The sequence below is a fragment of the Bactrocera oleae genome, chromosome 4, assembly GCF_042242935.1.
Source record: "Bactrocera oleae isolate idBacOlea1 chromosome 4, idBacOlea1, whole genome shotgun sequence".
NCBI classification, from domain to species: Eukaryota; Metazoa; Arthropoda; class Insecta; order Diptera; family Tephritidae; genus Bactrocera; species Bactrocera oleae.
In genome coordinates, this window is record NC_091538.1 from 404530 (window position 1) to 418574 (window position 14045).

Genomic DNA, 14045 nt, shown 5'->3' on the forward strand with positions numbered 1-14045 from the left:
CAAATATAGCCACAAATAATATCTCATACTGAAATATATTAATTATTTAATGGTTGTGATCAAGTGACCAAACAATGAGCGCAAAAAGATGACATTTGCCCAAAAATGTTGCTTCGTTTTATTGCATCGAACTTATCTGTCAAAAGAAATGTTTGAGGCAAAAGTTGTTTGTGAATCAACCATAAGAAATCCTTTGCTTTGTTACGATGCTAACGTATGGACTGGCAATCGAAATGAGGAAAATAAAGGCTATAAGGAATAACGATCACACGTAAACAAGAGTTTCGAGTAGTTTGGTCAAATTTTAGAAAGATACACGTTATCCATCTTTTCTCAATCTCGTTTTTTCGTCATCTGAAATTATCGAACAACTTGGCTGAGGTCATAACAAGGATTTCTTAATTATCGAGTGCTAAAATTTGTGCCTTCAACTCAATGTCTGAAATTTGTTATGACTTCGTATATCCCAGGGAATTCTCTGTCATACGTGCGGTAATTTCTCTCAGCAGACAAAGGTTTAAAAAAAAAATTTTATAAATATATATATATACGTTTGCTTGGCAAAGCGTAAAAAGATGATGACTGATTGACATAGAACTTTTGCTTCGCTTTTTGTCAGACATTTGTATTGACTGAAAAGTTCGATGTATGCTTTTGTATAAGTACGCTCACATCGAAGCGAAACGCAGGAAGGTGTGGTTGTCGCCTAAGGGACTAGTGCCATCGGTGGGAATGACCGATGTGCATTAAAATAATAATTGCATCGATAGTAAAATGCCAATTATATGTATGTTAATTGACGCTTTTCTAAAAAATTCTCAACCAACCTTTAGAGTATTATCATCGATAAAGTAATGATTATTAGACGGTTATTTCAAACTTTTATGTTATTATAATCGGAAACATGTTATAATAACTATAAGTAAATTTTGCAGCGATATATAATGGCGACATTACAAGTAATATAATTTTGTTAAGGGATTCTTCTCAATTTTACTGTCCGAATTTCGATGTATATATGGAACTATTTTAAAAATATCAGGGCACATATACGGAGGCAACCATTTAGAACAAAATAGCTTAATATTGGCTAAATCCGGATTTGATTCTGTTTTAATAACACATACAGCGCAAATGCTCACATTCCAGCGTGGGTGATGAACACCTACAACTGCCACATCTTTTATTTTGGGGTGGGTTTTTAATAGTGTTTCTATTTCATCACTTGAAATATTTCGTCCAGCTCTTTTAAGAACTGTGCTGTTAACACGTCCCAGCAACCTAAAGGTATTATTTTCAAACTCCACAATCATTCCTGTTTTAAAAAAGTTGTTTTCAAAATATACTTCCGTATCTTCTTGATGTAGATATCCTTTAAAAATAGTTTGCCCCGATACATGAAGTTCCCCTAAAAAGTTTTTAAATCTGGTATTGAAAGATACAATTTGTACGGCATTATCAACTCCTCCTTTTTCTGAATTTCCAATTGCAGATGCAATTATTGTTTTATCTTTAGAATTGACAATCCTAATCATGATTTGAGGAAACAGTATGTTAAATGAGTTTTGCTTCCGCTTCCGCCATTTATCTTCGATATATGGATTACCTAAAATTGCTCCGGTTTCGGGTGTTTCATAATACCGTAGAAGTTTATGACCTGTCACTTTATACCAATAATAGAAAATGTTCATTGGTAAGGGGGTTGATCCAGATATCATTAGTCGAATATTAAGCTGACAATAGTTTTTAATATATTCAACCATCCTACGATTATTATAAAATGCTTTGGCATATACTCTGAGGATTTTGGTATACGTTGAAGGCAATGCTGTCAGCATATTGGGTTTATCGTTTATTAGCATATTTATACCAAGTATTATATTCCATACTTTGTCGTAATTGATATTATTGCAGAAATCTATTTTTCCACCAACACTTAGCAAGCACATCATAGAATGTACGCTGTAAATATTGAATTCTACCGGCAACAAGTTTAGCAAAACGTCATTTGATTTATAATCCCACGCTTCTGATGTTACTTTAATACGCGAGAGAAGGTTTTTATGTGTTATTCGACATCCTTTTGGCTTTTTGGCTGCAGTGTTATTATAAACCAACATTGCAACCGAACAAGAATAGAAGTCGTTATTTAAAGTGCCTTCTATAAAAACATTACTGCCGACCGTAAGTATAGTCTTTTTCAAAAAGCGATGATTTATACTGTGTTCTGGTATAAAATTGTAATCAATAATAATTAGTGGTATATCAAACATTGTAGCAAGCTTTTTAGCTATCTTTTCATAGAGTTTTCCTGAAATTATTATTTTTGATTTGGAGTCACCAATAATAAAACTTAGTGTTTCAAGTGGAAATTTATGTAGAAGTGGCACAAAAACTTGTCCAGACATCCAACAACCCCATTGCGTTAATGGTAACAAAGCGTTATTTTCACAAAAAACTGCAATATTGCATGATGCTCCACTACCTTGGAATGAAAGCAATAGATTAACACATATTTTGCTAACATGTTGTAAATTTGGTGATACATTACCTATAACTATATAATTTTATATAACTGTTATTAACGTACCACATATGTTCGATATTTGAACGGATAACTTTTTTGAGCCTAAATATAGTTGTTGGTAAGAATATTCAGTATCATTACTTTTAATAGCAATATGATCTGCATGTAACAACACTTTTTTGAAAATAGGCACCGCACCACCATTTTGCTCTTCTTTTCTAAAATATTCTTTCAAATTTGTAAGGTGTTCAAATATCTGAGGAAAAATAATAAAATACATTTTAAAATGCTCTTAACATATTGCAATCAGTATAATAGTTTTGCTAATAAGGTTGTGTGTCAAACGATTAAAAATGTTGAGACGATCAACGGTCATTTTTAGAAAAAAATCTGAAAGATGACTAAAACACGCTTTCACAATGTCCGGTTAAGGTCCAACTGTTTGTTAGATTAAGCATAATTTAAGTTGATTTAAAAAATATCATGGTATTTAGTTATTGTACTAACCAAAATTTAAAAACAAATATAGTAGAGTTGAATAATTACATATACAGTTTGGAAAATACACTATCACGGTTTAAAACTCAACAACATTTCTGTTAAAATTACTAAAATCAGTATTATTGATAACTCAAACTGCCAAAATTTTTAATTTGATTTTATTGGTATTTAATAAACTTTTTCAAACTATCTTTTAATCAGCAATTTGAACTTTTAAACTCCCAAGCATCAATTGAAAGGTTTAATGCAGATTCTTGCTTCCGTTTGAATAAGGAAGTATTCAGTTTCTTTGCGTGTGGAAAACTGGTTTATTTGACTTTTTCGTGCGTGTGCGTTTTAACTTATCATTTTACAATTGTATTATACATATTATTGGGCTATAGAAATGCACCTCATTTATTAATTTTAAAAATTAACTATGACGAAGGCCAAATTTAAAGTCAAGAAACCGAATAAATTCCTACCTTTATATTTGTTGAAATATTTTTTGTCACTATTCGCGAATATATATATTTAAACGCAATAGAACTTTTTGTTGCAAGCATCATTAAAAATATGAAGTAAAATTCATAGAGTTCCTTCTTCTTTGGTTTTTATAGGGTGAGGCATAAAAATACAAAGTATTCTAATGTGAATATTTTTACAATTGTAGCCGCAATGTCTTCATAAACTTTTATTTAACCTTTTTCATTATTTGAGAATGCATCGACTATATTTTTAGTACGAACAATGAAATTTTGAATAGTACGAAAACATCCATGCAAGTACATTCGACTAGGTCATAACTCTGTAACTGCGTATATTTACAAATTAAAAATTCTTTCCCACACAATACATAATTGGCGTTAAAAATATTGTATACTAACTATGATTGAAATAATTGCTTATTTCATTGCTAATTTCTTTATTTGTGACTTCTCTGATTAGATAAAAACGCTAAGTGGCCTTTAGGGCATTTATTTGCATAGTGCCCTTTATTTCCACATTTATAGCAAGTGATTTCATCTAAAGGCTTTGGTACCTTTGTAAAGTTATTGCTTGACGAAACATGCTCAGTTCCATTTTTACCTTCTGTGTTTTCTTTAAAGCTATACGCTTGATTTTGTTTTTGGAAGCCATTAAATTTGAAACGGTTTTCAATACTTTCGTTAGCATCGGGATTTTTTTTACACGCCGAAGCTTTATGTCCAAGTTCCCCACAAAAGTGGCAAGTTGGCACCTTTTTAAGCAAAATTTCTTTTGTCGTATCTGAAATAGGTGGCAGTTCGAAGCGGGGATGCATAAATTTACAATTCCAACCATTTTCACAAAAGCCTGCCAAGTAATTACTACAAAGTACACGACGTACGTGACGATGTCTGCAATGCGGTCCGTGTCTACAAAAGCCCCGATCATACCATGGACAATCTTTTACTTTACTTTCCGGATCAATATGAAGGAAGGGACATTCCTTATTATGACACGCATTAAATCGAGAGTAAAAGTAACATTCTGGCATTTTTTTCATATCATATTCATGTAAGAATTCACATTGATCTCCTTTTTTACATAATCCTCTTAGCCAGTGCTTGCACACTATAGTTCTATCTCCTCTTATATGTCGAAAGGGACAGGATGAGCCTTTCTCACACTCCAAACCATTTTGAGTACTCACAAACTGACAAACGGCAGCCATGGATTCTAAAAAAAAAAAAATTAGTTAACACTTATGATTAGTGTTTAAATACTTACTGTCCATTCCGAAAAATGGTAAAGCAACAGCACCAATTTGTTCAATTAAATCCCGTTCAATTTTAAAATCTATGTTATTAACATTTGCGAGTAAAATTTCCATTTTTGCGATTGAATATTTAGATAGGCCAGCGACGAAGTAAACATTTCTTTTACTGAATGAGATGCCACTAGGAACTAATAAAAAATTGTATCGAAATAATGCTGCCATATTATGACTACTACGACCAATAATAAATACATATATGAAGTTAAACCTACGTTATTTAAGTAATATATCATTGATTAACTGAAAAAAGGGTAATATCTGTTTGTTTATATTTCGCTGATTAACAATCTTGCAGTTACATTAATTAATCAAATATTTTTATTCAATGAGAACACGTTTCCTTCAAATCACCCTGTGAAATGTTTCTTAAAATGCTTATTCTCTCTATTTGTTACAGTGCTAATCATAAAAGCTCCTTCCAAACATTTCCTTAAGTATAGCTCATGCACTTTGCAAAAATTGAAAGCGAGTTTACTCGAAGAAAGCGTTTTTTGCTACATTTCCATATTTTATTTATTTTATTTTTACAAATTGTGACTTCTTCTTAATGTCAGTAGATTTGGAAAACAAATTGTGCAAAAATGTCTGTACATTATAAATTCAAAAGTGCACTAGACTTTGACACCGTCACATTTGACGGTCTTAATATTTCAGTTGGAGATCTAAAAAAGGCAATAATACATCAAAAGCGTTTGGGAAAAGTGACAGATTTTGATCTACAAATAACAAATGCTCAAACTAAAGAAGGTTTGTATTGTAATAGCTGGATCTTTTGATAAATTTTTACTAAACAACAAAATATTTCAAGATATTAAAATTAGCGATAAAATTAGATTTATATTTTGAAGGAATTGCTTGTTCCTAGTAGTTGGCGTTATATACTGGTTACATCAGATAACGATATAACAACATTCACTGAAAAACTACTAATTTACCTAAAAAAAACTCAATAAAAAATTTGCCGTATGTACTTTCAATTATTTATGGCCTGAAAAAAAGTACGTGAGAAGTTGGACACAGCTAATATTATAATGTCCACTGAAAAATCTCTCCTCAACAGTTGACCGTTTCCACGATAGGCTGTTCAACGTAATTAGAGCCGGATTTTAATCTGATCCACTGGCTATTAAATGCATATAAATTTTATGCAGCAACCAAATATTATTTTTACATTTATAGACTTCATGCCTAAATAATATGTTACAATTTCTTCAAGAATACCAAGATGATTCTGCTTTAATTCCTAAGAACACATCACTTATTATCGCGAGAATTCCAATATCTCAACAAAAAAAGGCGTGGAATACCCAAAGTATAGAAAAAACACAACAATCTCGAGCAATATCACGAGATGCAAATTCTTTAGACTTGTCAAAAATGAAGGGCAGTGAAGAAGAAAAAATTTTTGAAATGATGCTTCAAAGTACCGCTGATTACGACCCAAAAAGGTAAGAGGAAGATGTAAATGTAATAAGTTATTTCTTTACATTAATTACTGCACGAGTTAAAAAACCTTTACCCGATATAAATTTGTTTATTATGTTATTATACTCTAAACAGGGTATATATTAAGTTTGCCACTATGTTTGTAAAACCTCCTCCAAATGTCTGTATATACGCGATCTAGTATATTTATAAATGATCAGGTTGAAGATCCGAGTTTGTCCGTTCGTACATCTGTCTATAGAATATAATTGCCTTGCAAACCAACTGACCCGTTCCCACGATAGTCGGGTCTAAGTAACCGGAATGGACGCAGGTTTTTATCCCAAGGACTTTCAGCTAGCCACGATTCCCCGAAATTACTTCAGAAATGTTTTCTGCGGCTCCAATAACAACAATTAATCAAAAAAACTCTTGTTCAAAAATTTCTCATGGTTTATGTCTGATAAAAACTTTTTTATTTGTGAAGGGTATTCTTGCTTCAGTGCAACCGAAGTTAACATTCTTTCTTGTTTTTTTATATTTTCAACAAAAATAAAATAAAACATTCGTTACCAATCTGTTACATATTAAAAATAAATATCAATTTCAATTTTGTAGACTACTTCACATTGATATATTTACTATTATGCCTATATTTAAATTATTTTACAGTTACCATAGAATAAGAGGGCACTCTCAAATTGGTGATGTTCCTCCTACATATCGATGTAACAGATGCAAAAAAACGGGGCACTGGATAAAAAATTGCCCTTACACTTTAGGCAAGGAACATAGCGACATCAAAAGAAATACGGGCATACCTAGATCATTTCTTGATAAGGATGATAAGTAAGCAATAATATATGTATCTCATTATGCAGTTATAGTATATATTCAACAACTGTTTTATCGTTTTTCTTCTGAATCAAAGAGTGCAAAACTAAACGAGTTTAAATGTCATAATATGTACCATAAGTACAAAGGACATTAAAGTATGACATTCGAAGAATGTTGTATAAAATTTTTATGTGAAAAAAATATAATTGCGGTATCTCCTTGGTTTAGTACGGGATCATCGGAAATCAAAAAAATCAAAGCTCATTTGTTAGTAACGTTGATAGTGTTTTTAGAAACTTAAATTTTTAATTTTTTTGGATCATTTTGAAGAGAAAAACGCAATTTTAAACCGCATATGACTGCGATTATTGCCAAAGCACAAGCCCCGCGAAACTTACGATAAAACGGAATCATCACAACATAAAGAGAAATTAAAATCAGTAGAAAGTTCTTGAACTCGCCACATTTTGTTATCGATATGTATCAATCAGTACTTTAGTTCTTATAAGGAGAATAAGTTGTTCAAAATATTGCCTGAATATATGTCCGCATTTCTTAGATAAAAGGTTACGTGTCCTCGATGACAACACTTGGTTATCTCATCTTAAACAGGTTTAGACATTCACATCGGGCAAAAATTTTCCATATGGAATTGTACGAAACCTTCACTGTATATTTATCTGAATATCTATATACTTATACATACGTTCCCTTACTAATTCAAATAAACTATTTTCTTTTAAATATTATAAGTTATTTTGTGGGGTTTCACAATCATTTCAGAGAAACATCTGCCGATTTCCCAGAGCCGACAGTGTCAATTGAGAAAAAAAAGGAAATACCGGATGACTTAATATGCAGCATTTGTAAAGATCTTTTTGTTGATGCTGTTATGATTCCTTGTTGTGGGAGTTCATTTTGTGATGACTGTAAGATAATAACTAAATAATATTATTTCTTCTACAAATATTAATATTTTAGGTGTACGCAGTGCACTGCTCGAATCTGAAGATAATGAGTGCCCAGATTGTAAGGAAAAGGGATGTTCACCTGGTTCGTTGATTCCAAACCGATTTTTACGAAATTCAGTAAATGCGTTTAAAAATGAAAATGGCTATACAAATATAAAATCCAAAAAAGGTATTTTTTTTACAAAATAAAATCAATTATGTAAACAATTATCAATGCGTCGATTTTTTTTTAAATCTTTGAAGAAAAATCCAATCAAGAAGAAATTACATCAACGAAGGTGAAAGTTATTGCTGCTGATATTAGCAAGTTGGAAGAAGACCAAACAGAAATTGTCACTCCAAAGGAAACACTGAAATCTGACGATGGGTCACAAGTCAAAGTTGTTGAAAACAGTTCAAAGACTGAGACAACAAAAGCTGAAGAGGTGGAGTCAGATTACGAGGATAACATCACTATAATGATGCCTCCAGTGCAGGTTAAGAACTTAAATTCGGGAGCAATTGAACTTAGTGGGCGTAGTGTTAGCCATCCAAAACCCCCGGGTATAGAAAACTCACCACATCATAAGCTGCAGGTAACTCTTTCTCTAATTTCGATACATACCTTATGTACAAACTTATTTATAAGTTGCAATACAAATATTCTGGGTGACCCTGTAACACTAAGCTCAAAGGAGGTGAATACCAGGATGCGATACAAGATTATCGATTTGATACATATACCTATCAAATTTATTTAATGAATAGTGCAGTATGTATATTGCAATTAAATATTACTATGAAATACATACTTAATATTTATGTAATATTTAAATAATCAATTTAGGTCCTTAAGTTTTAGTACAAAAAATACAACAAAAAAAGGAATTTCACAAAACTTATCTATTTAGAAAACTTGATCTGCTTTTGTTGCACGAATTAATTACACATAGTTTTAATAAATTACAACTAGTTAAGTTTGACTTCATAATTTTTATATAGAAACACACATTCAAATTAATACATATTCTTTAACAATAAAGTAGAATATTTCATATGTAATATACAAATTTATTTTTAAAAAATCTGTGTATAATTTGTATGTAACATCCACAGAATTTCGGGACTGGCATGCATATAAATATTTACTTTCGAGTCCTTGAGTACAAATATGTATAACAAAATATTTTTTGATCTCATCAAATACAATCATTATGTCTACAATGATAAAGCTACCAGATGTGAACCCACTATAATAATACCAAAGCTTTTATGTTTAATATAATTTTAGTTATGTAAAAGATTAATATTTTCAAATCACAGAAGATGACTATCCGTTATACTTTAAATATAAATGATCAATTATTTGGCTTTAATTAAAAAATATATAAATTAGCAATGACTGATGCATGGTGTATTTATCAGTGTACTGATAAAGAACGTTTATTTTCTTTGACGAAAATCTTATATTTCTGTAAGAAAGGATACAAATTTCAAAAATTTTAAGGTTGTAGAACGTTTTCATCGTAACTAGTCGTTGTTTGTGCTAAGCCCTACTGAATATATTGATATTATGTATTAAAATTTAAATTCTGCTAAAAACAACCGGAGATATTGTTTTATTGTATTGATTACTTGACTTATTATAATCCGTGAAAATTCGCTCTATACGCTAAAAAAAGGGATACAAATAAATCATCCAGCAAGACTGACACAACCGTGAAATCAAATGAACGAGTGGAGATGTTGTACGGCATGTGGGACACATCCTTAGTGGTATAATTGAATTTCTTGGTTTTGCTGATAAGCTATTAAAAATGTATAAAAAAGAAATCAAAAAAATGTGCATGTGTACTAATTTATTGATACAAATAATTATAATAATACATTTATTTCTAGGTGTCACCTTCAGATAGCCATAAGAGAGATAATCACCTTGGCTTAGATACTCAAAGTAACGAATGGGATCAAGATTACAAATTAGAAAGGGATTATGCAGAAGAAGATGCGAACGGTAACGTCTTTTATAAGAATTCTACAACGAAACAGCATACGCAACCTATAAATGCACCACTGCATTACGGACCAAATAAGATTCAATTACGTCCACCTAGACCGAATCATTTAATGGACGTTTATTCAGCTCCGTCAAATAGAGCTAATACTTATCAGCAGATCCCACTTCCGCATGTAATTGGCCAAGATACAATAGTTCAAGGGCAACCTATGCTCCCATTTGGACTATACAATCCCATGGGGCCTAGGCCAAATGTTACGTACGTATTACAATTTCAATATATGTATATCGTATTTTCGATTTAGAGTGCAAAATTGCTAAGTAATTTTTTTGTCGAATATCACTGGACACTAAAAATAATTTGATTCCAAATTCAGAAATTGTTTGAAAGTACATTTCTTTAAACATGTATCACAATGGATTTAGAACTTTTGCACTCTCATTCAATTATACGCAAGCAGAACATATTTATTCGTAAATATTTTACCGAATATATCTTGAAGTCCATAACTATACAATTTATATTTTAGTTATCAACATTCTGTTCGATCGATGTTTCATAACGCTCCTCCTGGCTTCCCACCAATCAGATGTCCACCAGCTGAGATTCATCATGCCAACAGTAATCTTGCTTCTGTTTATCAGGGTGTAGCAGCTAAAGTTGGTACTGGGTAAATATGACTGAAAAAACAAAAATCCTGAAGAACAAATTATCTTAATTGTTTCAATTAACTTTTAGGATAATTGAAGATCCACTTGAAACATTTAACCGACTCATGAAAGAAAAAGAACGCAGAAGAGAAGATCGCCGTCGTTCAATGGAACGTCGCCGGTCTTGGTCTAATGAAAGGCACAATCGTGGGCGAGTTCATGCGTCACCGTATCGCAGAATTTCTCGTGAAGTCAAGGAGAAACTTAGACCACATGATACAGAGAGAAAGCGCGATAACGGATTTGATCGTAATAAGTCGAATAGAAGGAGACGATCTAACTCGTTTAGTGATAAAAGCTCCAGGTATATTTTGCTATATGTAAACAATTTAAGTAACTTGTAACCTTTTTTTTTTATAATAGATCCAGATCTTGGTCTAAATCGCCAATAAAAAAACGTTCCAGGTCTCCTTATAATAAACGTTCTCGTAGCCGCACTCATATATTTCAAGAAAAGTACGTTCTGTTTTGCAAGATATGTTGTGTTAATTTAACAAATTATGAAACTTTACTTTAAATTTGCAGACGGGATACCGGCAAGAGTCATAATATGAGGGGAGAGGGATTGCGTTCGGAATCAGCAATGCAAAGGTCAAACTTCCTTAACCCGCTTAATTGCAATAATACTAATGTTTTATTTAAATTGACAGGCGCAGCACAAGTGAAGAAAGAACACGCTCGCTAAGGCAAAACAACTTGGAATGGTATTCTCATCAAGGCAGTACCATTGGCTCGTTTGAGTCTGATAGATATGCAGTTTCAAGAAAAGAGAGGTAAAGTATTCGTACTCGAAAATTGCCATTGTAAATTTAACAATTTTTATTACAGATTTAACGAGATTCCGGTTGAGACCTTAGAACCTCCACCTCCTGGATATGAACTAAATCCATCATCAAATAATAGCACTTACCAATTTAATCAGCAAGATTATATGAATTCAAGAAAGCGAAGAGATCGCCCCTCAAGTGACACACGAGAAAAGAAACAATTAGACTTTCGAGGGGGCTCAGATAAAAATGATGTGAAAACCCTAACGAGAAATACTGAGAAAAAAGTGAGAAGAACTCGCAGTCCTACACCAGTATCTAAGAAAAGGTCTGGTAGTTGTGATAAATTAGAAAAGAACAATAGTAAACGTTCTCGAAATAATATTATTGTTTCCCGAAAAAGTATTGAACGAAACAAACCCGATGATTATTATAAACGTGAAAGTAGTTCTAACGAAGCAGCAAAGCGCAATAATGAAAAAAGTTACGAGAAATGTACAAACTCATCCGACGAAGCAATAGTAAAAGAAATGGCAGTTAATTGTGTAAAGAACGAAAAACCAGACACTTTTGATCGTCATAAAAGCCCTGAAAAACAGAAAACTAAACATGGCAGTACAATTGGTAAAGAGGATGAAATGCGCTCGAACTCTAGCAAAGATGAGAAAAACTTAAGGAAACCCAAAGATAAGGATCGGAAAAAAAGAAGGAAAGATAAAGAAAGAAAGAAAACTAAGAAAGAAAAGAAAAATAAAAGAGATCGAGAAAGACAAAAGACCTCAGCTGAATCTGAGGAACGGAAACAACATGATGAATTTGATGAGGCAAAAGATGTATATATCTCAAGAACACCGGAATTAAATAGTTGCCATAACATTTCAACTGTAGACGATATAACTTCAAATGAGGAAAATAATGCGAATGTAAATAGTTTACTATCTGTTCGAGATAATGTTGATATAATAAAAAGTAGTGATCAAGAAAACCCTCAAGATAAGGTTAAAACAGACTCAAATACAAATGAGACTGAATTTAGGCGCGTTGATTCAGTTTTAGATATTCTTGATTATGAGACTGAATTTGACGACTTAAATTCTCAAGGTCAGCAAAAGCTTAAAAATACTGCACCCGTCCCTGAACCTTCAAAATGGGAAATTGATGAAAACAATGTATGTGTTGCTAGTCAAATAATAAGTTTAGACCCTAAAGATGGCACTGATTACCAGAATGAGAAGTTATCAAATGAAAAAGTTACTAATGAAGTATTGCGTAAAGCTGAAAATGCTATATTTGCACGTGCTATTAAAGCTATATATCCTTTTGATAAAACTGAAGGAAATAATGATAATCAGAGGGTATACAGTGAATCACTACCGAGGATTGTTCCGAAAGATAAAATTAAAAACTTTGAAATCACTGTACCAACTAGTAATAGTCAAGAACGCTCTGTACAAATAAAAGATGATTCTTCACATTCCCCTAAAGTGGTTAAGTCTGTGAAAGAAAGATTAGGAAGCAAAGTTACTACGAAATACGACTACTCTCCTGGTCGGGAAAGCCGCAACAAGCAGCATATTAAAAGCAATACAGTCGGCCAAACTGTTTATGAAAGGTCGGAAGAACGAAACAGAAATAAATTTAAAGATAGAGGTCACGACAATCGTGATAATAGGAATAGCCGTGAAAACCGTGACAGAGGTGGAAATAAGTTTACAACCCCATCAAGTAGAGATAGAGATCGAGAAAGGAATCGTGATCGCGATAGATTTCATGAAAATGACAAATATCGAATCAAAGAGCGTGAGAGAATTCGGGATCGTGACAGAGGTACTACTTTAGATAATCGTCACAAATCTCCAAAGCAATCGATTCGGGAATTCGAAATGACATCAAGAAGTAGGCCACGTGTTAGGGATAAGGGCGATGATGAAGGCTCGCATACCACTGCAGGACCTAGGGGTAATGAAAATACAATGAGCAGTTCGAAAGATAGAATCAAGTCGAAAAAAATTAATTTTGAAGATCGAGATACAGCGGCTTGTTCTGCAAACGTAGATGTATATAAAAAGAGAAGCCTTTCAAAAGAAAGGAATAAAAGTGAAACTCACAATATTAAAAAGTATTTCACTGAAACGGAAAATAGATTAAAATCGCATAACTTAAGCCCATGCAGTTCTTCGCGATCTGCTGATACGAGCTCTGATTCCGAATCTGACGAAGATAAACGAAAGAAAAAACCTAAATATAAAAAAGACAAAAAACATCAAAAACGTTCAGAATCAGTGGAGTCCATTATGAGTTCAAAAGAAAAACATGCGAAGAACAAAAAACGAAATAAATCTTCAAAAAAAAAGAAGAAAAACAAAAAATAGTTTTTCATACTTCATATTTTAAATAAGAATTGGAAATATTTAATGTATAGCTATTATATTAGATTTTGTGTAATATTGAATAAGAATGTAATCACATACATATGAGTGTATGGCAAAATAAATAATGGATAAACTAATAAATTATAATCGGTCTATTT

General features: G+C 32.2%; 3 protein-coding genes across 7 annotated transcripts; 1 reads left to right on the forward strand and 2 right to left on the reverse strand.

Moving 5' to 3' along the window:
• Positions 1-858: 858 nt before the first annotated feature.
• On the reverse strand, positions 859-3576 carry Acsf3 (Acyl-CoA synthetase family member 3). 4 transcript variants are annotated; one of them, XM_070107637.1, is made up of 3 exons: positions 3493-3576; positions 2591-2783; positions 859-2485 (listed from the first exon to the last, which is right to left on the reverse strand). In XM_070107637.1, exons 1-3 carry the CDS (start codon positions 3574-3576, stop codon positions 954-956), a joined length of 1809 nt encoding a protein of 602 aa, XP_069963738.1. In that variant the 3' UTR covers positions 859-953. The 4 variants fall into 4 exon arrangements, with proteins under 4 accessions (XP_069963738.1, XP_069963739.1, XP_069963740.1 ...); XM_070107638.1 differs by lacking the exon at positions 3493-3576 and having other exon boundaries at positions 859-2481; positions 2552-2681; XM_070107639.1 differs by lacking the exon at positions 3493-3576 and having other exon boundaries at positions 859-2481; positions 2591-2679.
• A 217-nt stretch (positions 3577-3793) lies between these two features.
• Positions 3794-4939, reverse strand: Clp (Cleavage and polyadenylation specificity factor subunit 4). The gene is made up of 2 exons (XM_014234806.3): positions 4760-4939; positions 3794-4708 (listed from the first exon to the last, which is right to left on the reverse strand). Exons 1-2 carry the CDS (start codon positions 4860-4862, stop codon positions 3933-3935), a joined length of 879 nt encoding a protein of 292 aa, XP_014090281.3. The 5' UTR covers positions 4863-4939; the 3' UTR covers positions 3794-3932.
• Positions 4940-5236: 297 nt separating this feature from the next.
• On the forward strand, positions 5237-14028 carry snama (something that sticks like glue). 2 transcript variants are annotated; one of them, XM_014234803.3, is made up of 13 exons: positions 5237-5555; positions 6025-6256; positions 6906-7082; positions 7854-7999; positions 8052-8210; positions 8285-8616; positions 9920-10296; positions 10568-10708; positions 10777-11052; positions 11112-11204; positions 11274-11339; positions 11399-11521; positions 11577-14028. In XM_014234803.3, the coding sequence occupies exons 1-13, from the start codon at positions 5390-5392 to the stop codon at positions 13885-13887; spliced, it is 4599 nt and encodes a 1532-aa protein (XP_014090278.3). In that variant the 5' UTR covers positions 5237-5389; the 3' UTR covers positions 13888-14028. The 2 variants fall into 2 exon arrangements, with proteins under 2 accessions (XP_014090278.3, XP_069963736.1); XM_070107635.1 differs by lacking the exon at positions 6906-7082.
• The last annotated feature ends 17 nt before the right edge of the window (positions 14029-14045 follow it).

Coding starts and splice junctions, on each gene's coding strand:
- Clp (XM_014234806.3), bottom strand. CDS start 4,862: ATGGAAATTTTACTCGCAAATGTTAATAACATAGATTTTAAAATTGAA. Junction 4,709..4,759: donor ACCATTTTTCGGAATGGACA/GTAAGTATTTAA, acceptor TTTTTTTTTTAG/AATCCATGGCTGCCGTTTGT.
- snama (XM_014234803.3), top strand. CDS start 5,390: ATGTCTGTACATTATAAATTCAAAAGTGCACTAGACTTTGACACCGTC. Junction 11,053..11,111: donor TTTAGTGATAAAAGCTCCAG/GTATATTTTGCT, acceptor TTTTTATAATAG/ATCCAGATCTTGGTCTAAAT. Junction 11,205..11,273: donor ACTCATATATTTCAAGAAAA/GTACGTTCTGTT, acceptor TTAAATTTGCAG/ACGGGATACCGGCAAGAGTC.
- Acsf3 (XM_070107637.1), bottom strand. CDS start 3,576: ATGATGCTTGCAACAAAAAGTTCTATTGCGTTTAAATATATATATTCG. Junction 2,784..3,492: donor ATATTTCAACAAATATAAAG/GTAGGAATTTAT, acceptor ATTTTTCCTCAG/ATATTTGAACACCTTACAAA. Junction 2,486..2,590: donor TCAAATATCGAACATATGTG/GTACGTTAATAA, acceptor TTTCATTCCAAG/GTAGTGGAGCATCATGCAAT.